The sequence below is a fragment of the Python bivittatus genome, unplaced genomic scaffold (genome assembly GCF_059951505.1).
Source record: "Python bivittatus isolate LINGU-HERP-01145 unplaced genomic scaffold, Pbiv_v1 ctg000780_np1212, whole genome shotgun sequence".
NCBI lineage: Eukaryota > Metazoa > Chordata > Lepidosauria > Squamata > Pythonidae > Python > Python bivittatus.
In genome coordinates, this window is record NW_028277108.1 from 2,783,994 (window position 1) to 2,810,827 (window position 26,834).

General features: G+C 36.4%; 1 protein-coding gene across 2 annotated transcripts in view; it reads right to left on the reverse strand.

Moving 5' to 3' along the window:
* Positions 1–528: 528 nt before the first annotated feature.
* The window catches only part of TBC1D12 (TBC1 domain family member 12), a 61,895-nt gene continuing 35,589 nt past the window's right edge, over positions 529–26,834 (reverse strand). For both annotated transcript variants that reach the window (XM_088129017.1, XM_088129016.1), the window contains 11 exons: positions 22,646–22,761; positions 20,453–20,535; positions 17,963–18,080; positions 17,084–17,190; positions 14,114–14,194; positions 10,792–10,886; positions 8,880–8,951; positions 7,747–7,875; positions 6,399–6,508; positions 5,120–5,378; positions 529–2,145 (listed from right to left, as the gene is read on the reverse strand). In XM_088129017.1, the coding sequence (XP_087985143.1) occupies positions 2,077–2,145; positions 5,120–5,378; positions 6,399–6,508; positions 7,747–7,875; positions 8,880–8,951; positions 10,792–10,886; positions 14,114–14,194; positions 17,084–17,190; positions 17,963–18,080; positions 20,453–20,535; positions 22,646–22,761 (1,239 nt within the window). In that variant the 3' untranslated portion in view covers positions 529–2,076. The remainder of the gene's footprint in view (positions 2,146–5,119; positions 5,379–6,398; positions 6,509–7,746; positions 7,876–8,879; positions 8,952–10,791; positions 10,887–14,113; positions 14,195–17,083; positions 17,191–17,962; positions 18,081–20,452; positions 20,536–22,645; positions 22,762–26,834) is intronic.

Genomic DNA, 26,834 nt, shown 5'->3' on the forward strand with positions numbered 1-26,834 from the left:
AACCATGGGGTAAAAATAGAACTGATGTAGGAAATTCTGTCTTGTTCATTTACAGTGGTAAGGCCATTGCAAGTATGCCAATTGATCTACTGTACTACTCTTAGCTCTCCATTCCTTAGGTGTGTAATCAGCTTAAGGGATGCGTAAGATTGGCATTCTGAATTCTTCTAACCTAGTTCTGTTCCATATACAAAGGAAAAGGAATTACGTGTTGGGGATGCTGCTGAATCACACCTCCCACCGCCTCAATCGGTATGGCTAGGGGCTGTAATTCAGCAACCTGCGTGATACCACAGGATCCCCATTCCTTTGGTGAATGAAGACATTGGTATGACAACCAGTGGCGATTCTTTGAGAAGATACAAACCATAACCTTTCATTAAAAGCCCAACTCTGGAAAAGACTTTAGTGCTCACATCTGGATGGGCATAGGAGTGAATCAATGAAGCAAATCATTGGGAAAGCTACAGAAGATTCCCCTTTATACATGAAAGATGAACAAATTTAAATGGAGACAGTATTCATTCTGCTTACAAGTTTATTTACATAGGAATTGTTACTAGTAGTTTTGGATGAAGGCTAAATTCCTTCTATTTACAATTTATATACATGTGTATACTGTACTTGAAAAGTAAGAAAACTGTACAAGAGAACCCAAGTAAAGGACATACACCAGAAGCAAGTAAATACATAAGAAAAAAAGCAGACATTTGAACTTCAAATTGAATGTTGTAATAGGTAATATTGAATTGTGGTTTACATCTGATAGCAACATAAATATTACAATGTACTGTAACCAAATCTTTAAAATAGGCTCTGCAACTTTTTTTTAACACTTGACAACTGAAGCAGTCTCACTTATTTTTTAATGCAATGATAAATTTGACTTCATTTGCACATACAGGGACCAGGTACAAAGGGAAAAAAAAGGCAATTTTATTTACATTAATACTATCAAAACGGACTTAGAAAGAACAAGCATTAGCTGCTCAGAGAGATTAAGAGGTATCCTTTCCATCCCCCTCCAGTTCAAAAGCCATTTTAAAACGTTTTGGAGTGTGAAGGAATTTCGACCTTCCGTTCTGCTGTCTTTACAGTATGGTGCTGACATTAAAAGAGATGGACTAACAAGATGCATTTTGGGTACTCATTATTGTACACACTGCAGTAATCAACTTTAAATTTAAATGAGAAAACATTTTAATATACAGGGACTCAAAACTTTCAACATTAACATTGCGTAAAATGTGCAAAAGGGTTATCACTAGCTTATTAATTATACTAGTGTTTATCAAGTATAAGTCACTTTGATTAAAAAAAATTCATATGATTTTTATGGATTAGAAACCAATTTTCCTGTAAGCAAAGTACTTCAAAAAGTAAAATGTTGAAAACCCCCTTGGTTGCTAACCTAAGCCCACAGTCACTGCCACCTTTCAGCCAAAAGACTTATTTGCCAAGACTTATTTGCCAATGGCTCCGTAGCAAAATTGCATGCAGTTTCCTCTTTTTTCGCTTACATACATTCAGTTAGTTGGAAAGTGAAACTGCAATTTAAAAGGAGTTTCGTAAGACATACGTAAAAGCCTCCTATTATTGGGCAAGCATGTATACCAAAACAAAACCTGATTTGGTCCTAAGGATTTCATCTATAATTTTGGAGGTATTTGTACCAAAATGTTTGGTTCAGGTAGCAGTTTCTGGGGTCTTACTTTAAACACCAGCCCTGCTCCCAAAAGTGCCTTTGTGGTAATCATAAAAAAGGTATCCCTCAAAATTTTAAGTACCAACAAAAGTTATTACAAATGTTATTGCGTTCAACTTTAAATATTAAATATGCGATAGCCACTTTCTCAGTTTCATACTTTATTGTTCTGCTTCCTGCGAAAAGGAATCTTCCCACAAAAGAGGTCTTTAATACTGGCAGCAGGATAAGGACCATCAAATTCCATCACTGCGTTCAGTCAATACTGTTTCTTCTTCAGTCTCTGAAGCCGTTTTTTAGTGGTTTTCACTGAGAAGATGTTTAGAAGAATTCTTTCACAACCAAGTGGTTTTTCCAATTGAACTTGGAAGTTAACTTTTTAGTGCTGGACTATGGTTCCTGTCTCCTTCTTTGCTATCCTTCATTAATGAGGCAAACACCTGAAAACCAGTTTTTAAAATAAAACTTAAAAATGGGCCACAACTTAACCCCCTATTAACATTTATAAATACTAGCCATTTTTGCAGGTTTTCCCATCTATCGTGTATCATAACCATTTGTTTTCCATCTACCCCACCTCTCTTTTTCAATAGCCCAATATTTTAAATATCAATTCTATAATAATTAATTATAAATAGGGAGCCAAATAGCTAGCCTTTACACCATAGATCAAGGAACCCACCCACCTACAGTTTAAAAAGCTTACAACTGAAGGTTGCAAAAATTGGTAAATATACTTAGGAATGCAATGGAAACCTGTTAACTGTACGTTGCCTACTCTTTTTGGTCTTCTGGTTATCAGACAAAAACTCATGTCAACATCTCACTGTGAAATTGGCTACATCTTAGCACAAGAATTCTAGCAGAAACACTAATGGACAATGTGGTAGTCTACTGCAAATAGACAAGTTTCAAACTTGACACTGGAGTAAAGTCACTGAAATCAATAGGTCATGAAGTCACTTATGATTCAGTTAATCATGAGTAACTTAAGACCCAAGTCCAACTGATTTCAACAGTTCTAGTATAAGAATGACCAACTCTAATGTAGCCAAAGTAATAATTTCAATTAAACTTCAGTATGCCATCTAGGAAGCTTTATGAGAAGCAGTACTATGAATGGTTACAATCATAGCATATCCTTAGACAAATGCAGCTATGTTGCCTTGTTACACTTCTGAAACTTGTTAGACATATCTCTGCAGGGCTGTAGGACTTCCCAAGTTCATACCACTGAAAGCATTCCCAGATTTGTACACTTTGCAAACTACCTCCAAACTTCATGCATTAACTACTTAAGTACTTCTTCATGGGTAGACAGTTGAAACGCCTCACTTAAAAATAGAATTCCAAGCTCATTGAGGAAATTTTAAACAATGATTTCAAGTTAGTTAATCAAATAAATTTGCATAGGCTTGCATTAGGGTAATGCCATTTCTGAAGCAAGTGGCATGGTAGGCAGCAAGTTTATATTTAAGAGGAAACTGCTATTGTGTTAGAAGGGAAATTGCCATTTGCAATTTTAATAAGGAAACTGTTTAGTATTTGTTAAACTGGGGAATCTAATATAGTAAAATAAATGATTACAGCTTTAAAGCAAAGTTTTATGACTACAGAACAAAGAACATTTTTTTTAAGAAATGCCAACCTATTATAAAAGTTCTGTCAAGAATCTTATCACTGAGCAAACATGCTAAGCAAACTCTTGCTTTAATCTCATCATGATTTATATTAGATAATATATTTTGATTTTCAGGAATGATTATCAATCTCCCTTGAAATAGTCATCTTGCGTGGATAAAACAGATTTTCTATATTGGTTTCTACAGGGAGGCATGATTTTGACCTTATCAGCACTGTGTTCTTCTTGATGCAGAGGGGAAAAGATAGACTATTTCCCACAATTCTCTTGGACCTCAGGGGCTTTCAGTATGCTGAGAGGATAACATTCCACAGCATGGACTGTCTCAGTTAAATACATGTCTCTGTGATGTGGTGGTTCTGGTTCATTTGGAAAGATCAATTTCAGAAAGTGGTACTCAAGGATTACAGTTTGACTCATTGATATTTGTGCTATTAAATCCCACAAAGTATCTCTTGTCCTTTGTGCTTCTACAGTCCACATCATAGCAGCACACAACCATTTTGTAAAGAAATTGTGTGTTCTATGGCAGGGTTAGGGTGGTTACTTTTGAATGTGGCAGAAGATGGCCAGTGACATAATGTCACCAGAATGCAATGAGGTGGACGTTTTCAAACCATTTTTTTTTTTAATAGAAAAATGGGTGCACTATTTTGCTTCCTATTTTTGTGAAAAGTGAGATGAGTACACTACAGAACCTATATTCTATTTGAAATTGCTGAATTAAGTCATCTAAAAATTCTGAATGATGTACCATCAATCATTCTAGTCACCTGAAAATACGCAGGTGATATCTACTGTTGTGGCCTTGTGCAGGCATTGTGTGTTATTTGCCTTAATATACAAGGAAAGAAGAGCCAGATCTGCTAGTTTTCTTCCCCTATGTCTCTGTTCTCACCATTCTTCTTTTGCATACTATAGAGTGAAGCTCTAAAACAGGGAAAGAGGTGCAATCCTGATCTTGCAGGCTTCTGTATTAGTTTGTCTTGAACAAAAGGACAGTAACAAGAGCAAGGATGAAGGGACTGGATCTAGCACGCTTGTTGTCTTTATCTCTGTGTTAAATAATTTTCATAATGATTTTTATATCTGGTTTTCGAAATGAAAGATCAGTAGATCAACTCAATCTAGACAAATGGCTATTGGGGGATAGTTCATTAGTACTGCTTGTTATCCAGGACTGCAGTTCCTCTACCATAAGTACATAGCCTATGAGTGTTCATTGTGTCATCTGAGACACAAGTAATCTCTTACACAGTTCCTCCTATGGATTACATGGACAATGAAAGTCTGCTTTCACCAATGTTCTGGTAATTTACAGATTAAGGTACTATGACATATAGAAACTATTGTTCAAAATACAGCTGCTAGATTAATGGGACTATATACAATCATGTTACCTCAACTACAGCAACTGAACTCACAGTGCTGATTTTAATCATGGAACTCCTCTGTGGTTTGCAATCGGTACTTAAAAGGCTATCCACACGTGCTTGTCTCTAGGCAATATTTTCAATAAATGCTTTTCAGATGTCTCTGCAATCTATTATGTGGCCGGTGGCTAGAGAGGCCACGGCCTTGTTAGTGGTGATGTCCCATTCCACAAATGCTATCCTTGAGGCAACCACATTCATTCAGCAACAGGTAAAGCCTTATTTTCCCAGACAAGGTTAATCTACTTCATCTCTGCTTGTAGTTGTGCTTCTCTTTTACATTTAGTGTTGCTTTGTGATAAAATTAAATATGTTTATCCACACATAGTTAATACTTACCTGAGCCCATTTTTTGTTACTATTCTGCATCTGAATAGATGTAATGCACGTGAAAAGCTTCTCTGACGTGATGTCTTCGGGTAACTTTGTTAGAAACTGTGCTATATGAATAAAGTCCATCTGCAGGAGAATATCTTCATATAACCTAAGAATTCCTAGCCCAGTTCTGAACAAAAATTCTTCTCCATCTCTACAAAAGACATCCCAAACTCGACAGGCCAAATCAAGGGGTAGTGACTTGCTGTACAGGGTGAAGATCCTGCATTTTGAAATTAAAAGAATCAGGCACATAAAGGCAAAACACCAGACCCTCTAATTCATCCTGCACTATCAGTAATTATTTTATTCGGATATCCAATCATACTTTGGGTTAGGAAACAAGCACCAGTTGTCAGCTCATTTGCAACTATCCCTCTACTTCCAAGTGCACCTCCTACATTCCAAGTGAAGAGCTGTAATATGAAGATTAGTAAGCCAGTTTGGTGTAGTGGTGAAGGCACCAAGCTAGAAACCGGGAGACCACGAGTTCTAGCCCCGCCTTAGGCACAAAGCCAGCTGGGTGACCTTGGGCTAGTCCTTCTCTCCCAGCCCTAGGAAGCAGGGAAGGGCAAACCACTTCCAAAATCTTGCCAAGGAAACTGCAGGGACTTGTCCAGGCAGTTGCCAGGAGTCAACACTGACTTGAAGGCACACAAAAAAAAGAAAAGAAAAAGAAAAAGAAAAAAAGAAAAAACTTAATAAGCTGATATGTAGCTATATTTTGGATATAAACCCATTGTGTCCATTGACCAGATTTTAGCTTTGCATAACCTTTTTTAAAAATCTGCCTGTTGTGATTGGTGTCATAGTAGTGGCTCATGGGGCTGGCAGAATGTGAACACTTAATAAGCAAATCTTTCTCTGGAGTGCAGGTTCAGTCCAGGAATTTGTTTTTAGTGGCAGAATTGAGCTCAGAAGCTAGTTAGGCAAAATGCCACTGTTTATTCTCCTTCTCCCACCCATTTATCAACCTAATTTGGCCAAGGAGAAAACTGTTTTTGTGCTATTAAGCAACTGAAGGTTAAACTCATGTGATAACCTTCTATAAACCACCCAATCATCTACCAGTTAAATCCCATTCTCTTGTGTGCTCCTCTGTGCCTCAGGCATGCATGTCATAGCCACTTCTGTTCTCCTAACCAAATACCCAATCCCAAGGAACCCTAGAATGCCCATTAAAATCTGGCTTGCATTTAACTTCACCTGGAAGCTTGATATGACAATTACGTTTTCAACGTACCAATCTATCAAGTATATGTCAGGGGTAAGATTATAGGATTTAAAATGATGAAACAGTTTAGGGAGGTTTTCCTCAAAAAATACTTCAAATGCTGCAAAGTACTTCAGCATCTGTAAAGAAAAGGGAGAAAAAACATACAATTGGCTCAGGAAAACATACAAATGCCACAAATATTGAAGCTTCTGCAGAACTATATGCTAGTTTACAGAGCAGAGTGTGCCTTATTTAAATAGTAAAACTGAAAGTGAGATTGCTGTTACCAGATGCTGGTATCTGCAGTTGAGAAATAATTTAGCTGACGTTCAAACACCCAGGATCAGTGATTCCAGCTTCCAACTACCCTTGCAATGTAGACAGTAGTAAACATTGGTGATAGTCATAAACACACACACACACGCTTGTTCATTGCTCAGGACAGCCTACACTAATTTAAACTCAGTATAATATAAAATATGCATTAAATTAAAAATACAGTAAAATGATAAAGACACACAAAGATGACACACAAACAACTTTTAACACAACAGATCAAACGAAGCCTACCAGAACAACACTATCTATGCTAAGTGCAAAACACATCCAGAGACCAGGCCACCAGTGTTTCTCCAGGTGCAACGTCCCACAATACTGGTGCAAACACCAAAAATGCTCTAATTTAATTACCACCTCCACCCTACATGGTAGACAGAGAAGGTTCTAGGACAGTGTTTCTCAACCTTGGCAACTTTAAGATGTGTGGACCAACTTCCAGAATTCCCCAGCCAGCATGTAATTCAGTAACAGCTGGCCATGGCACAAGTTCCCCACCACTGCAATAGGAGGAAATACTAGATATTCTGGACCAAGTATATTGGCAGCTAGTGCAGCGATGCAAGAATGTGCCCGATAGCTTCCTGGCAGCTATGTTCTCAAAGAACTGCAGCTTCTGAAGACTTTTTGAAAGGTAACCCTATGTAGAGTTTGTTACAGTGATCCAACCCTGATGTATCTAAGACATGTTACTAGGTATAGGTAACCAGACTTTCTTCTTGCTGTCTCTCTGTCGGAAAGGCAAAAGACTGCAGGGATTACCATTATGTCACAGAAAACTAGAGGAACTGAGAATAAAATCTGCAAATTCTGTAAAATACAACAGTTCTGCAATTTCTACTAATATATTTGCTGCTGATACAGTTCCTTAGGCACAAGTACCCCCGTTAGTTATAAGGATGTATGCAACGCTCTGATCTTTAGAAAACTAGGAATACCGCTAACTTCAATAGGGACATCTACTTACTGTCCATGAACATTTTGCGGTAAGAAAAATTTAAGTCCAGTAATAATAGTAAATGATAATACGTGCACATACCATGCTATGATCCACACGAAAAAAGGCTAGCTGGCATGGCTTGTTCAGAAGGTTTGCAAAGGCAATAAAAGCATCTGCCTCCTCCAGATTAAGTATGAGAACTGCAGCAATGAAAGACATTCCCTGGACCTTTAACACACAAACAAACAAAAAAACAGGGGCTGAATGTGCCAAATAAAAGACTCATTTTTATGCTAAGGAAACTATTTATAGTATTTTTGAAAACTAGAATATTACCAAATTATAACAACAAGCAGGGCACTTTAGGAACATATTCTGAACCAGGCTCGCTACCTTTTTTCATTCATTCACGTGCTGAATTATACATAAGTCTAAAGATGATAATGGTGTTTGGATATACGCCATCATGACTTAAAGCTGCTCATATTTCACTTTAGAAAGCTAAAATTGGCAATTCGTTTCTAAGCAAGTACAGGAGGAGGAAAGAAAAATACATATGAATAAATGAATGGATATATTCTATATATACAATTTTTCTCAGCAATTTCTTCCTACTTTTCATTTGTCTAGAGCAGTGTTTCTCAATCTTAGCAACTTTAAGATGAGTGGACTTCAACTCCCAGAATTCCCCAGCCAGCCATGCTGGCTGGGGAATTCTGGGAATTGAAGTCCACTCATTTTAAAAGTTGCTAAGGCTGAGACACACTACTCTAGACAAAGTGTCACTGTAAAATAATGCAATCCTGTGCACATTTACTGAGAAGTACTAGTGGGATATAGGATTTCTATATCCCTAGCAAATGTACAAGGAGTTACAGCATTAGGAAGTTCACCCTTTGATATGAAATATCCTGAGCAGAACAGCCAGCAAGGGAATTGAGATAAGCTATGGAAACTAAGTGTAGCAGAACATATTTCCCCTTTTGGGGTCGAAAGGCTAAGCTATATTGTGGTAATTGACTCAGCTGATGAAGCATATGCTTATATCCTTGCAAATACTGTATCAATATAGTAAGTTATAGAAGATTTGATTTTATTGTAATTTCTGTTTCATTGTTGTGAGCTGCCCAGAGTTGTTGAGAGTTGGGTGGCATACAAGTTTAATACATGAATTGTTGTTGTTGTTGCTGTTGCTGCTGTGGAAACATTGACAACACTGTGCAGATACTTACATATCCTACATCAGGTCTGTAACATGTATATGCTCCCAGGACACTGTGCAAAAGATCGTGGTAAGGGCCACCCTAAAATGGAAACAATAGATGAAGAAAGTAAAGGTTAAAACTGAAGTTTAAAAATGGAGATATATAATAAAACTGAACTTTTTACATATTATGGTACTATAATACCAACATTTTGCCATCAAAATTACTTCTAAAATCTCCCCTTTATAAGACCCTTACTTGTATGAATTAATGACCATGAATGTCAATTGCTGTCATTTTTTTTCAAGAAAAATACACACTAGGTTCAATCTGAACAAAGACAGGCAAGCCTTATATTCCAGCTAGTCTTGTGACAGGAGACTCAATTTTCTAAACCTTGTATTCCTGCCTAGACAGCTCTACGAATACAGTGTATTCTATGTGGGGCTACCATAGAAACGTGTCCAAATATTGCAAAGAATATAAAATGTGGCAGCCAGGATGCTAACCAGCGCAAGGTAGATCATAGGTGAGATGTATCTGAAAAAGCTACTCACAGCCAGAAGCGTGGCTATCTAGTGTCTATGTGAGGAAGGCTTCTCTTGCGTGATAACAGAATGTACCCCCTATGGAGGTATTTTATCCATTAATTTGGGCAATTTGTCCACCATCTCAATCCTAGCGGACTCCATGTAGTTTACAAATATTAATATATAAAATAATTGTGATCAATACTATGAATTACATTAGGTCATTAAAACTAATGATACATTCAATAACCTGTTCTCCGCTCACCATCACGATTTTCATTGGAAGGCTAGTGCATTTAAAAAGCTTTATTAAAAAGAGGAAATCTGATATGTCCATCATTTTTTGAAATACCTAATTTAGGGACAGGGCAATGATGATTACAAGCAATAAACATGATCAAAATAGTTTGCAATTTAATAATAATGATGCAGTCATATGGTATATGTTTAGTGGTGATAAAATAAGGAACCTTTCAAATCCAAAGGTTATGTTTTAGTCTTTTGTGATCCAAACAGGAAGTGGAAGTGAGCTTCCATATTGATAAATGTTCGTTTCGCAGTGCAGGTTGGCTAAACATGAAGGGAAGTACTCAGGCTCAAGACTGCCTTCTGCTTAAGCAAGATATGCCAGCCTGGTTCCCAGACCAGCTGTAGGACTTCACAGCAAAACAGGGTTTATCAACCTCAGCAACTTTAAGGTGTGTGTGGACTTCAGCTACCAAAATTCCCCAGCCACCTTGGCCATTGCTAAGAGTTCCGTTGAGCTGAAGTCCACGCACATCTTAAGGTTGCTGAAGTTTGGAAATACTGCTGTAAAACATTGAGCAGTTTCAATTTCACAATGAGACGCTAATCAGAGTAACCTACTACTTTAATTATTACTCTGTAATAAACAGATGGTACTGTAGTACCAACATTTTTGAGGGCCATAATACCGGTACCAGAATACTAAGTTACAAACAAAAGAGAAACATGTGCTTTAAAAAAATGGTTTTACAATATATGCACACTGTGGCTGAATTTTTTCCCTCATACATCTTTGAAAATGAAAATGTAAAATTTCCCCCTATAAAGGTGTTTTGACAGATATTGTACTCCAAAACAATGTGTAATTTGCTTGTGTTAATCTTGCTTTTATTTAGGCTTTTAAAAAGCTCAACACTTAACAGCTCCAGTTCTATATAAATCCAAACACCAACCTTTCTGCTACATTTCTGCTTGCTAGAGAGTTTATAATATATACAAGCTGTACAGATTTTATAACTATCTTTTAGAATTATTTTAAGTTACGTCCCTCTTAATGGAGATGGAACTTGTCAACGGTATTAAACCGTAACAGAACAATCTTCTGTGGACGGAATTCTTGCTTTTAGACTATTACTTTAAAAAACAAAATCAACAAATTTTACCTTCTGAAAAATATAGAGGGATGGAAACGTGCGGGATATATCCAATTTTATTAACTCCAAGCTAGCTTCTCGGTCAGCAAGTGATGCTCCAGCATCTAGAGAGTAAACCATGCAGATTCATAAATATATCTATAGACTGATTCCCAATAATGTAAGATTATGTTGATCTGATACACAGTCTGAATGTTTCCTTCAGTCAATCACAGATATATTCCAAAGGGAATATTAATTAAAAAAACAAAACAAGGAATTGGGCAGCAATTTCATCTCGAGCTACTTCAACATTCAATTAAAAGCATTCACAGTATTTCAGCATTTCTGTTACAAATGTTACATCTACTTTAAACTTCACTAATGCCTGACATACCATTGTACAAAATAAAATGATCTCAACAGCAAAAAACAATTTTGCTAAGACAGGAATGGTATTATCAGAGTTTTCCCATTTTGTCCCCTCCTCTCAACCTCCATTTTGTGTGACTCTATTTTTCCCATGCTAGCAATCAGCAGCAATCCAGGACATCATCATCCTCTACTAACATGGAGAACACTGTCCTAAACCTGAATTTCAAGAAGCTCCATACAGTGGGGCAAAAAAGTATTTAGTCAGCCACCAATTGTGCAGGTTCTCCCACTTAAAAAGATGAGAGAGGCCTGTAATTTTCATCATAGGTATACCTCAACTATGAGAGACAAAATGGGGAAAAAAATCCAGAAAATCACATTGTCTGATTTTTAAAGAATTTATTTGCAAATCATGGTGGAAAATAAGTATTTGGTCAATATCAAAAGTTCATCTCAATACTTTGTTATATATCCTTTGTTGGCAATGACAGAGGTCAAACGTTTTCTGTAAGTCTTCACAAGGTTTTCACACACTGTTGCTGGTATTTTGGCCCATTCCTCCATGCAGATCTCCTCTAGAGCAGTGATGTTTTGGGGCTGTCGCTGGGCAACACGGACTTTCAGCTCCCTCCAAAGGTTTTCCATGGGGTTGAGATCTGGAGACTGGCTAGGCTACTCCAGGACCTTGAAATGCTTCTTACGAAGCCACCCCTTCGTTGCCCAGGCGGTGTGTTTGGGATCATTATCATGCTGAGAGACCCAGCCACGTTTCATCTTCAATGCCCTTGCTGATGGAAGGAGGTGTTCACTCAAAATCTCATGATACATGGCCCCATTCATTCTTTCCTTTACACGGATCAGTCGTCCTGGTCCCTTTGCAGAAAAACAGCCCCAAAGCATGATGTTTCCACCCCCATGCTTCACAGTAGGTATGGTGTTCTTTGGATTCTCTCTCCTCCAAACACAACAAGTTGAGTTTAGACCAAAACATTTTACTTTGGTTTCATCTGACCATATGACATTCTCCCAATCCTCTTCTGGATCATCCAAATGCTCTCTAGCAAACTTCAGACGGGCCCGGACATGCTTAAGCAGGGGGACACATCTTTACAGGCCTCTCTCATCTTTTTAAGTGGGAGAACTTGCACAATTGGTGGCTGACTAAATACTTTTTTGCCCCACTGTAAATCATGGACTTATTCAAACTTCTCCACAACATAATTTAGTTAGGACAACAGCTTGCCACTCATCAGCTGACAAAACCAAAGACCCCGAACCCTTTTGTGTCTTATCTACAACCAAATAAATACTCATATCTCAGCCATTTTTGTTTTCCACCTAAAGGTAGCCTTAGCATTTTTACTTCTTTTCTTCCTGTGGATGTATTTTTAACTGATGCTTTTAAAACATTTTACAACAGTAATCCATTTTGGAACTCTGCACTAGGTATATTTTCCAAGAGGAGACCCGAACTGCTCCTAGCTTCAATTCATGTTCTTATGAATCCACATTCTTGCATTCATTAAATGCTGCATTGTACACATTTGTCACTTTCACTAGCTTTCCTCTATCTGACCTTTTGGCTCAGTTTTCTCCCTCTCCATCTCTCATCCTTCTTCTGTCATCTTCTTGCTAATTTCTTATCCTTCCTAACTGTTCCCCACTCCTTCCTTCTCCAGGCTAGACTTTAGCATGAGACTTAGAATGTATTTATTTTAATTAAGCCTTTTTTCTGCATAAAAAGCTATGTCTCAGCTCTGTTGCTTCTTTACATGGACTCCTCTCCCTACACCAAACACTCATGCTATTCATAATGTACTCCTGTAAGTTTGATCTGGAGTCATCTCTATCAGCCAGGAAGCAATTTGTCTTCCAACAGGGCAAGGAATCACAGAGGGATGAGGTTTTCCTAACATCAAACTCAATTTTCCTAGCCAGGCACTGGTTTTGAAAGACATGTACAGGTAGTCCTTGGTTAATGATGGTAATTGGGACCGGGAACTTCATTACTAAGCAATGTGATCATAAAGCATGACATCACATGACCGCACCAACTTATAACAGCAGTTCCATTTGCCATCGTTAGGCAAATCCTGCATGGTCATTAGGTGTGATATCAGGTGATCGCCATTTGTGACCTCCTGATGGCTTCCCCATTAACTTTGCTTGTTGAAAGCTGGCAGTGAAGGTCACAAATGGTGATTATGTGATTGTAGGACATTGCAATGTTGTAACTTCAAGCCAGTTGCCAAGCACCCAAATTGCAATCATGTGATCGCGGGAACAGTGTGATGGCTGCAACTACAAGGACTGGTTGTAAGTCTCCATGTTCAGCACCATCACAACTTTGAATGGTCGCTGAACAAGAACTACCTGTAAATAGGATTCATAAGTGTGTTAGATATATTTATACCAAACAGCAGTTTAACAAATGCTAGGATTAGGAGCTTATATTTAAAAAGAATAGTCTTTTTCCTCAATTTTATAGTGCTCAGAAGAAAGGATAAAAACCAACCAGACATAAAAAGCGAACTTAGGCAGAAAAGGTTAGTATAACTTATGAAACCAGCATCTTACTCACTAAGTTACAAAGTCAGGCTATTATTTCAGAAGAAAAGGGCATTATTTAGTTTATAACAACAGCAGCTATGAACTTCTAATATAAAACAAAGTTGTCTTAATACAGGGGTGAGCACATCCAGAAGTTTCACATGACACTGATTATTTAGAATTGTACTGCTATAGAGAATAGAGTCCCAAATATGATCCCACATAACATTTCTAGAATCTTTCTCTCTGACGTGCTACTTTCCCTATAAATAAGCATGAAACACACAATTGTCTGCTAAATGTTCTGTGTTGGGAGGCCATACTGTTAAAATCCCCGAAAGTCTCTTTGCGGTATAATAAACACTATGAACAGTATACTATATGCTGTGAAATGCTATGAGCAGCTATGGGTACCATTTCAAAATACCTTCTGTATCATTTTCAGTGCCTGTCTCTCCAAAAATCTTCCATCGTTCCTTGGCTCTAGATAAGAAGATTTCATAGAGTTCTGCAAAACACACAAAATGTAGCCAAAGCTCAAATTTATGATTTGCAAGTTGAACTATATAATTTCCATTCTACTACTAATTTACAGATTTTTAAAATCAGAACATTTATAAGTTGACTGGTGGAAGTCTCAGTTTAGTGATTTAGGAACAATATAACTTCAATAGTTAGATTCAATAAGCTCTATCCCCAAAGGGTAATAAAAGAATACAAAGTGACAGACAAATACATGCTTTTGTTACTATGAATATGCATATACATACAGGTAGTCCTTGCTTAACAGCCCTAATTGGGACTGGAATTTCTGTTGCTAAGTGAAGTTGTTGCTAAGCGAAGTGGTCATTAGGCAAAACATCACATAACTGCACTGCCCAGCAACAGCAGTTCTGGTAGTCCCGGTTGCGGTCGTTAGGCGAGGACCTCACACTTCTCCTGCCTTGCCACATTCACCTCCACTTCAACTCCCCCACCCATCTCTGCCCTTTTGGTTGCCCTTCACTCCACTGCCTACCCCTGCTGCCTCCAGCTGACCTTCACAATCTTCCTCCTCTTTCTCCTACTGGCCGAGGCAGCTGCTAGCCCTTTGATCACATGGCTGTGGGGATGCTGTAACTGCTGTAACTTCGAGGGGCCAATCATAACTACCATTTGTTCAGTGCTGTCGTAACTTTGAATGGTCGCTGAACAAATGGTTGTTAAGCAAGGACTACCTATACACAATTCTAAGTATGCTTCACATATATTTCATATAATGTATATTAAGTATACCCAGAATTATGAAAATCATAGTGTTGGAGGCAACCATTCAGACCATGAAGTCTAAGCAATTGGCTTAGTGCAGGAATCCAAATTAAACATTCCCAACAGATGGCTGTTCAAACTCAGTCTGAATACATCCAAGGAAGAGAGCATACTACCTCCTTTGGAAATTCGTTCACTGACAAGTTTGTCCACTGTCAAACTGTTCTTAGTTTTAGCATTTGTTTTTCTAACATTCAGTCAGGAATCTACCTTCCTGTAACTAAGACCATTATTCCATGTTATGGAAAAATAAAGAATTTGTGATGGCCTTCTTTTATTTTCTGCTTTATTTTCTTTGGAAGGGTTGTCATATCCTTCTCCAAACACCTTTTCTCAGGTAAACGTTTCCTGTATTCCCACTCTCTCCTCACAGGACATAGTATCCAGCCCTGATTACCCTTCCTTGCACCAGAATCTTTCGTACTGTGATGCCTAGAAGTGGATTTACTACCCAAGCTGGGTTCTGAACAATCCAAAACAGCATTGAATGATTGCTTCCCACGATTTGGAAAGTAGACTTGTAGTAATACAACCTAAAATTGAATTTGCCTTCTTAGAAGCCGTGTTACATTGCTGATTCATATTCATCTTACAATCAACTACAATTCAAATATCCTATTCACATTTATCATGCCAGATAATCCCCATTCCTTTACTTGTATATTTGATTCTTTTTCCTAACTGAAAAACTTTGTATCTATCTCTATTAAATATTATTCTGTTGCTTCTAGTCCATCTCTCTAACTAGTCAAGATCATTTTGAATTTTGCTCTTGTGATCTACAGTATTAACTGTACCATCCAGTTTTGTATTAATTGCAGATGGGATATATCTAAGTCATCAATAAAAATGTTGAAGAATAGAAAACCCAGGACCTAATTCAATGGTACTCCATTTGACACCCAATTAAAGATTGATGAGAACCTGTTGATTATCACTGTCTGGCTCAAACAACCTGGCCACCACCTCCCTAGTCACTGAGTCACAACTGCAACTACTAAAAAGAAGCCTCTCTCTAACACACACACACAGACCCCATTTTGTGCCCATTTAATCCTTTCCTCATTCTGGGGAAAATATGTCTGCATTTACCTAATTGCAATGATATGATTAGAGTCAGCATCATCTTAAACATACCAGAAGTGGGCAGAGAGAGTACTAATATATTGATTTTAGCAAAGCCTTTGATAATCTGTTAAGGAAATTAACCATTCAAAAAATGAAAGAAGATTAGTTTGTTAAGGCTTCACAAATGCATTCAGACTTATAGTAAACATTGCACTATTTCCAAGGTCTTTAAAGTTGGTCACTTTATGATCTGCTCCAGGATTTTTCCAGTTATCGATGTCAGGCACTTTGATCTGTAGTTTCTTGGATTGTCCTTTACCCCTTTTTGTGAAGAGAGAAATGTTTCCTCATTCTTAAGGATTTCTTAAAGATAATGAATAGAAGTCAGGCCAGACTATTAGCAAATTCCTTCAGCAAAATCCATTTGGCTACCAAGATTTGAATTCATCCAAGATCAGCCAGGATTCCTGAACTTATTAAGCTCAAGATGGGAATCCTGCTCTTTCTTTAAACCTGCTCTTCATAAATGACTGGAGGAACATATACACTCTTCTTAGAAAAGACTGAGTCTAATACACTAACAGTGTAATTCTACTTTTCCTGATAGCTTTTCAGAGAGCATTTTTCATTTTGAACATATCAGTTATGATAATCCTATTCTTAAACTAACCACATTATATTTATTGAAAGAGCTGAGATTTAAAATATTATAGATTATTACTAGCTAAGCGGCATATCATAAAAAGTGACATCTTAGAGTTTCTGAACTAGGTCTTAGTCAGCAACATGTCAATTTAACTTATTCTACTCATTCAGCACTACTGATTTTCTTTTAAAGAAATGGCTTCAGTTTAAGTCAGGGATTTGAGTGCTGCACATTTTCATCATTTACAAGGGAAGCACTAGGTTACTGAAGCGTTACAGCTAACAATGCAATTATTCCTCAGCAAAATGGACACCATCGTTATACTCAATGAAAGCATTTATGTTGCAGAATATCACTCTATGCTTCAAAACATACCAGGAGTGATATTCAATTCATTTCCTACAGCAAGACTCCAAACCCTCCCACGAACGCTTGGAGGTAATCCTTGCCACCACAATTCTCGCACTCGCCTTGTAGAACGCCTATAAAGACACAGAAGTAAAAGGAATGTAAGTTTTTAGCACTACTAGAAATCTCCTAGAAACAAATACACCAGTAAACTTTAGCTCCATGTGAGAAGCCAGAGATCTTCCTTTAGAATCTCCCATGAGGGTAATATTGCCTCATCTTTATAAAACAGCATACACTGCTCTCTTACATGGGATTTCTGAATAAAAAACAGCAGATGCCAGGGAAAGTAATTCTATATTATGATCAGTTAAAAGTACAGCTGAGAACAGAAAGGAAAATATGCAGAAGTCTGTATCAAACTTATATTACCAAGTATTCTACACTTAGGGGGACGCGGTGGCGCAGCGGCTTAATGACGCTGAAAGTTGCCGGCCAGAAATGGTCGACGCTTCAGCGGTTCGAGTCCAGCCTTCGTGTTAAACAGGGTGAGCTCCTGTTTCCTCCCCAGTTCCTGTCAACCCAACAGTCCTAAAACTCACGTGAGTAGATAAATGGGGACTCTCACTCCGGTGGGAGGAAAAATACTGGTGGCGCCTTGCAAAAGGAGTCAGGAGCAGTTGCCGGTAAGCGCGAAAAAAAAACCGTGCGCGCCCAAAAAGGGCGCGAAGCAACGGAAACCCCGCCTCCTGCGCTCACCAGCTGGGCTCCGCTCTAGGAAGGAGGCTCTGGCAAACCACTTCCGAAGAACAGTTGCCTTGAAAACTGCAAGGACTCGTCCAAGCAGTCACTGCAGGGTCAGCAATGACTGAGCGCAGACAAAAAAAAAAAAAATTCTACACTTACATGCTCTCCCAATTAGGCAGAATTTCATTGACCCAAATCACCATAGCACTAGCAATATTCTCCTCTTGTTTGAAGCGTTCTTTCATTATTTTCTTCCTTCGATGAGCTTCTTTAATTTCTATTAAATTCAGAATTTTAAATGCAATGTGACATCAAAAAGCTATGTTTAAAACAAATATTAGATAATTAAAGGATATGGGTCCCTTAAATATAAATACATATACATACATACATATCTACTATGTAAAGCAGCACTTAGCAGAGATAAATCTAATAATAGTGGGAATGAATGAATTTGTTACACTGTTGTAGCTCTTTTTTCAATATCTGTACAAGAAAAAGTCAACAGGTATGTGCATAGTGTTCCATCTCCAGAAAAGAAACATTCTGAAGAATTCTAGAATGTTCTGTTTTTTCTACTGGACATTCCCAAGGGTGGTTTCCAGCTGTTTTCTAGAAGTAAATTCTGAACACCATAATTCACTTCCTTATTTTAGAAGATTTACTGGGGGGAAATTGCCCCATAACACCTGGAATTGTCAGGGGCATGATCTGGAGAAAAATTAGAACATTTACATTTACATGTTACATTTCTATGGGTGAAGTGTTTTGCACACATCTTACAGTCAACATTTTGTGACTGAAAATCTACTTAGTCATATTAGATTCGGAATGTCATTTTTACATATCAAGACACAAAGTCTGGCAGACGTCAAGGAAAACTGCCTTGAGCACATTGGTGCCCTTGGACAGTAATATTATTTAAAATGAGTAAATTTTCTTAGATTAGAATCTACTTCATATCATGAGATATTACCTTACCTAAATAACTGTATATAGGCATAGGGATGGAGGAGGAGAAAAAGCATAAAATAAATGGTATACATCAGAGAAACGTTTGTGCCACCATCTATACTTTGAATTATTAAAATGTCACAGACTGTACTTCTTTCATTTCACTGCCATATAATCCCACTTTTCACATGTTTCCCTTATAAACCTTTGTATGTATATTCCTACCAGGGCAGGGTAATATAGGATCTAATGATTTTTAAAGAATGAGACAATTGCCATAAGTTCCAGCAATAGTGGGGCCCCCATCCCCCATCCATAGTATAATTTAGTATTTCAAAATGAGCGGATCAGTATTATTCATCAAAGCCAGCAAAAGCAATCTGTTAAAATATAATGGAAACAATTATTTCAGTAGTTCCTCATATACTCCCAATTATAACTTCAATGAACAAAAAGAACATCAATTTTGCTCCTGGGCCTCTCAGAATCTTAAAAAGGCCCTGATTATAGTTTATAGAAGCTGATGTCATAGTACATTTAAAAAAAAAAATTACAACTTCATTTCTTGACCCATCGGAATATTTATAACTATACTCTGAGCCACAATTGTACAATTGTACATAGATGGAATTGAAAAGTCACAATATTGAAAGCTCCCACTTGACCCTGAAAATATGTAGTAATCCACATTAGCTGCTTTATGTTCTGTTTTACAATTGTTTTAAATACTTGTGTTTTTTTAAAAAAAGATAAAGAGTTCTGTGTGATCAAATATAGTGTAATTTGCCACAAATCAAGCCGAATGAAAAAAAATAAAGGATGCAATGAATCCGGTTTAGTAGCATAATTGGGACTGAAATATGGAAACACAGATTATGTTTCTTTTATGTAGCAAATATCTTGTTGCTAGATAGAAGCAAACCATCTCTTTCATACACATAAAGTATCAAGAGTATATACGTTTTATAACTAGCACCACAGGCTTACTCTCAAAGATGATCAGTTTGACAAAGAGGGTCAAAGATCACATCATGAAGTAATTTAATATTCACATCTATATTACATCAAACAAGATACAGTTTCAGATCATACAAACAATGCATACTGTGCAAAATATATAAATATGGTTCACACATGAGAGGAGATGGCTGTTTTTTGGTTTCATGAAGGATCTACTGAATGCTATTCTGAGAAAGATTACTGAGGATAGAAAAAAGTGGACCTCTTCATGTACATATTCATATACTGCACATTTTACTTGTTCTTGAGTACAATATATTAAAAAGTACACATATTTAAATTTATAAAACCATCTAGAAAGTCACACTACAAATTCTTCTCCCAGAATAGTCAGCAAATATATATAATACAGTGTGTCCATGTATACACATATGAGGAAGCAAGCATGTTTAAAAAGCTTTACCTATGTCTGTAGATTATGAATGTATATACTCACTAATGAGTAATTATAATTCAGGGTTTGAGTTTTAAATATGAATCAATCAATCATGGAAATTAAATTCTCTTTTGTAGCATACACATGGTCCTGAAGTAGTAAAAATAATCCATAATACTTGGAAGAATGTTGTGTTTTAACTATAAACAGGATAGTGCCTCTGTAACAAGCCAGGTTTTAAAGCTTGATTAAATCAGATAAATTAGATATTAATCTAATGATTATTAGATCAGACATACCTCTCTTTTTTGCTTCTGCCACCATTTCATCATATTCTTGTCTGTGACGTAAAGCCTCCTCCATAGATTTTGCAGGAAGATTCCTGGAAAGAATTGTAAGTAAGTACTGAATAGATTAATCAGATTAAAGTCTTGTTAAATTTTCCATACAGTACATTAAAAAAGGAGTGCTTGAATTGTACTTATTCCCAACAGATTCTTTGTCTTACAGGTTATCACAAGTATTTTACATAAGAATGTATAACTAATGTTTCAGAAGCAAGTCTAATTACAAATAATGGAACAAATTATAATTTGAACTAAATGATTTTGTGCTAAAACAGTTTAGTTTCTGGATACAATGCAAGGTGCACATCTGGACCAATTTGCCCCAAGGATATTTGAAGGATTATCTGAAATGATATGGGATTATTACTGTTCTATCTAAAAGAGACCTGAAAACGGTAGTTGAATAAGGGTGCTGAAAACTGTCTATTAAGACATCCCATCATAGGTTCTAAGGGGACGTGGAGAAAAATATACCAGTGCAGGTATATGCAGAAGTAAGACCAAAAAGATAATGGTACCATGAAAACCAAAGCAGTAGACCACTGTGGTATAATATAATTAGTCATCAATATAAACTATCTGCAGTATACTATGCGACATCACAGTTTTCGTTATTCAACTACCCATCAACATTTGAGAGATGTGCCTATTTCCAAAGCATTCAAAAACAGAGCCACATCCCTTCCACACAAACTCTACATATCCATTCTGACATCCATCCATCCATCCATCCATCCATCCATCCATCCATCCATCCATCCATCCATCCATCCATCCATCCCTGTTGTAAAATAATTCACTACCAAAGTCCTGGAGCTCCAGTGTTGCTTTCCAGCTAACTCCTACCCCAATCACTCAAATAATTTCCTCCTCCTGAAATTATAACTTCCTCCCAAACCAAACTTTAGTACTGTCCTTAAAAGAAATATTCAAGGATTTTAGAAAGTGTTCTGTTGCTGTTCTAATTAGTGATTTGGAAAAAAAAGCTGGTTAGAGGATGAAAAAAGCTCTCTACAAGGAGAAGAGATGTGATAGCCCTATATATGTGGACAACTAATACGTGCCTCAGGCAAACAGAAAGCTGCAAAGTTACATGCTCTGGTCTCTAAAGAATCTTTCCAAGTATATTACCAGCATTAACACTGAAAGAGCAAGGTATAAAACACATGAATGTCTACTTCTACTCTTACTAGAGGTTTCATGCTTAATTGTTGTCCTATAAATCTTTGACTGTTTACTTCTTATCCACCCAAGTCCTCCACACCTCTCAGTTGACTTCAGCCAATTTGCTGTAATCCCAAAAAGGACTCTTGATAGAAAAATACAAAATATCAAATACTTTGAATCTTTCACATACAGATCTTGGACATGTAAATGTTCTAAATAAAATAAAAATAAACAAGCAACAAGTTACTTCACCAAATCAGTCTGAATTTATCAACTCTATGCAGAATAGACAATATTTATTTTAAAAAGTGATAAAAATGCTGGTCTCATTATTTAATCTTTGTATATTTCAAAAATGTAATTTGTTTCAAAAACATAGTTCCAAAGAAAGTATTATCAGTTGCTTTACAAACAGGATTATTTTCAGCAGCACGTCAATTGTATAAAGTACAGTTCCTCAGAAATACGCTAACATTAAAGCCTAATACTTATGCAGCAAAGTTGTACCAACTTAGATTTTTAAATGGTTTGTCTAACCTTAAAAATAAAGCAATTATTTAAAGCTTTGTCATGAGTACATACTTTGTTGTTGCAACTCTTCTACAGTCAAACATGCAAAAACAATATTAGATTGTGCTCCAATAGACTACAGAATAGAACATGATGGTTAGCTAAAGAAAGTTTTCTCAATTGATGCTTATTAAAATTAAGATATTTTATTGCAGTTCCTACTAAGATAGGTTTTAATTTTCTTAATGTGAATAGCTATGGAATAATTTCTTTATTTTTAAATTAAGTATTTTTAAAGTACTTTTAATTATTCCCACTGCATATACCTATATATTATATTCACAAAAAATTAAGTGTCACTACTTTTGGAAATGGGGGCATTCAAGCATAATTTACCTGAGTATCTACCTCAGCTTAGTTTTTGATCTGACACTGAAACACTTGTAAAAAGAATCCACAGGGACTTACGATGGTCGATCCTCCAGAATAAGAGCAGTGGTTGAAAGTGGCTCAAATTCAAAATGTCTACGCCTTGTTGCTTGGGGTGCAGGTTTACACAATTTTCCTATCCGTGCTTCATATTCCTAAACAAAATTAAATAATATACTTTTACAGATTTGTAGATACAATAACCTGCACAGTTCAGATTCTACTAGCTACCTATTGAGATCAAGTGACTTAGGTTTGTCAGATTCACTTTAGATAAACAATGTTTGCCACCAAGCAGGGCTAATTTAAGACTGAATGAAAGACATTGCATCAGATAGTTGTACATGCATGTGCCACAGAGAAATACAGGTCTGACTCTTACAACCTAAAACAATATTATGCAAGCTGAAACTTAAAAGACACCAGGAAAATAACACTTTCCTAGTTCAGATGAAATAAGAATGTATATACAAGGACCTTGGATTCACAGTTGCACCATTGTCCTCACCCAGCATCACTAAGAGGATGGAGTGGGAATCTTTTCTTTCCATTTTAAAGTAATTCAACTGAAATATTATATCTGATCTTAAATTCTGGTTAATTAAGCCTATTTTCTAAACAATGGTTAATGGCTGACTTCTTTTAACTAATTATAGTTCAAACTAGTTCAAACTGAATTATGCTAATTCAGACCTAATGATTACGTCCATTTGTGAAATGAACCCTTCTGACATCTGGACACTGTTTGAGGAAAGGATACATAAGACCTAAAACTAATTTCAGCTTATTTTGATAATTATTAAACATGGTTTATTATTACGTCTGAATGAAGCTGATGATTTTAGTTGCCAGGAACTTCTCATAGTGTACCAGAATATAACACTGCTACCATTAAAAAAAAGTCTACTATGTTGAGGATGATGCAGCAGCTCTATCTTAGAGAGAAAAAAGAACATTAAGCATTCTTCTATACATCATTTTGAAGGTATGTTCAGAGGTTATACATTTAACAGTGAACCAAACCTACAGTCTGCCTTAAAAAACTGCATTTCAAAAAGCTGTAAGCCAGTGATGGTGAACCTTTTGGGCTTGGTGTGTCAAAAATTCGGAAAATGCCTAACTTGACTCTGCTGGCGTGTCACCCCCCCGAACAAAAGACAAACAATTCATTATCTATTCATTTATTTTAAAAAAATACAGTCCAATAATGTGTGGTGCTATGTATTATATAAAGAAACGTTAAATAATTACAAAAATGAAATACGAGTAAAGCAAATTTAGTTTCTTTGGTAACTCAAACAGGGAAAATAGTTGTTTGCTGGGTGTTGGTGAATGCTGACATGTCACCCAAAATGTTGTGGCATGTCATCTTTGACATGTGTGTCATAAGTTTGCCATCACTGCTCTAAACTACACCTTTAGCAAATCTTTGGTATTGAGATAAAGGCCCATTACCAATATCTGTGGAGGAATCTTTTGCTGTAAAAGAATCTAAAATATGCTCTAAAAATGCTATCCTTTTTTAAAAAAGTATCTTAATTTGAATATCTTTCCAGAATAATCCTATAAATTTATGCAGAAGTAAATCCCACCAAATTCAATTGTATTTATACCACTTTAGTAGGTAGAGGATCGCAGCCATAAATGTAAAACCATAAGGTATATTAACCTCATTCAGAAATAAATATTTTGCTAAGATGCCCGTACTGGATCAATAGATTTTAAGTATTTTACAACAGTAACTTTTGTGTCACCCTTCTAAGAGGTCTTCTATAGCTAAGCACCAGTCTGGATGTAATCAGAGTTCCAGTATCATTTGGGGAATCAAAATATGGAGCTTCATGCCTTTCTCCCTAGCAAAGACTGCAAGATCCTAGAACAAAGAGACTCCTTCATATAAAACATCTATTTTACAGCGTGAAATGGCATCAATTTCAAAAGCAGCATCAATTTGATTTATCATGATTTGGTTCACTACCAGTCACAAGGGTGTCCTGCACTCTACAATGACAGTGATACAGGAATTGCAGCATTTATTTCGCTGCAGGCCTGAACAGCATTTAATAGAGAATGCTACAGCATAAAAAATGGGCCCACCGAAAAGCCCTTCTGAATCTGTTCACGCTGCTATCTCTTCTACATTTTGTATGCCATTTACATGATACTTGAATCTAAAACAAATATTTGTTTTAAATTTATGTATTTCAGCCACAAAGAACATCTTCATTACTTATACCTATCTGTAGAATCAGCAAGATTTTTTTTTACTAAGCAAGTTTGAACTGAGCCTTACACAATACTGTTCGACAAATACATTTCAAATCTTTATTAATATCTTAATAAATAGTATTTTTATCTTAAATAAGTGCCAAGAGAAATCCAAGTTATTGCAAAACAAACAAACAAACCCAACTCTGAATTTAAATTTATTTCTGCCCCATGGGTCCACTGGGGAGCATCAGTAGCTTAGATAACGGAAAATAAAACACACACTCATACATTTCTATAAGACCAAATTAGCAGAATATAAAATGCATCCTTTCAGAGAATTCAAAGCACAATCAATATACTTGCACAAATGGTGCAAGAAAATGCAACCGAAATTCTGTCAGTGAGCATATCAATGCAGAGGCTTTCATGATTTATTATCAGCAGTCAGTGCAATCGATGGGATATTCAAAAGTTTTGTGCTAAGTTAATTCTTCAGTTTCCTGCATAGATTCTATTTGCTTATCCTGTTGAAACTTATCTATTAATCTGGAATACAGACAGAAAGTGAAATAATAAAATAATTCACTTTGTGGACATTTAAGTCTTACTCTGCTCCACTTCCATTCTTGTTTAACCAGACATTGTCCATTAATACCTTTATGCTTGCCTTCACAAATGTAAGGATTAGAAAACTGCTTTTTGAAATAAAATAAAAAATAGGAATGCTGAAATTATTCAGTTACTGAATTCTGTACCAATACAAAATTCTATGCTTGTACAGTGAAACCACTATTTATATCTTTTAATAAATCAATAGATATTTAAATAGATTTTTTCAAGGTCAGCTGAGATAATTTATAAATACCAATTTCTTGACTAAAAGATTGAAACTCATTTAAGAATGCAGTTTGGATACTATGTTCTATATAAGGCAAAAAGGAGGGATCAACAATTCTAAACACTGAACTCCTTACGTAGACTGTGGTACATGTGACAAAGTGAAAAAAAATCTAACTGAATGCTTTGTAATTAAATAGCACTGTATTTTTTAGATAATATAAAGCTTTGAGCTAATATTGTCGTCTCATGACTTCTTTTAAATGTAACACAAGCCAAAAACAGACCAAGTAATGTTCATGAACCTCAGCTATATATGCAACACAGTTTCAAGGAATTCAAATATATGAACCAAGAACAAAGATATACAACATACTATATTCCACCAGACTGTAACATGTTGGCATTCTTATTTGACATTATGTTGTGAAGGAGAAACATGAAACAGTTACAGAGCAATGGCTGCACTCACACACTGTACTAACTGATTTTTAAACGATAATTTTCCTGAAGAATCCACAGAAACTAGGATTATACAGATTATACTAAACTATACACCATAATTTACAAACCACAGTGGCTAGGATTACATAACGCATAAATCCAAAACCAAGGGAACCAAAGGTAAATAAACTTGGTGTTTTATACAAACCAGGTCTGTGACTAATACAAGATGATACGCATAGCAGAGCTGAAAAGAGCTTCAGATTTGAAGGGCAAAATATAAGGCGAAACACGCATGGGTATATAACAGGACCTGCTGGGAATACATTAACGTAATTGCCTTTTTATCTGAATTTGCATAACTTCCCTCTTCAATTCACATAGAATCCCCAGAAAAAAACACATTTGGTTTAATGAATTTCTGAGAAATGCTATGTTCCATATCCAGGCTCCAAATCATGTTTTGCCCTCTGAATCCAGATTGCTGCACAGCCCAAACACAGAGATGGAGAGGAGTTACAATCCAACATAGCAAAAGGCACCAAACTGCATCTGTGTGTGCTAGACGCAAAGGCTTTCTTGTTGGCAAATAAGCCAGTATCAGTCTCTTTCTACACTCAGTGGCTTCAACAAGGTAACACATAATTGCCTGATGTTCCTTTTAGGCACTTTTAATTATGCTTAATACATTCGGTTTTATGCGCTTAATTTTTTTAAACAATTATTTACACTTTGT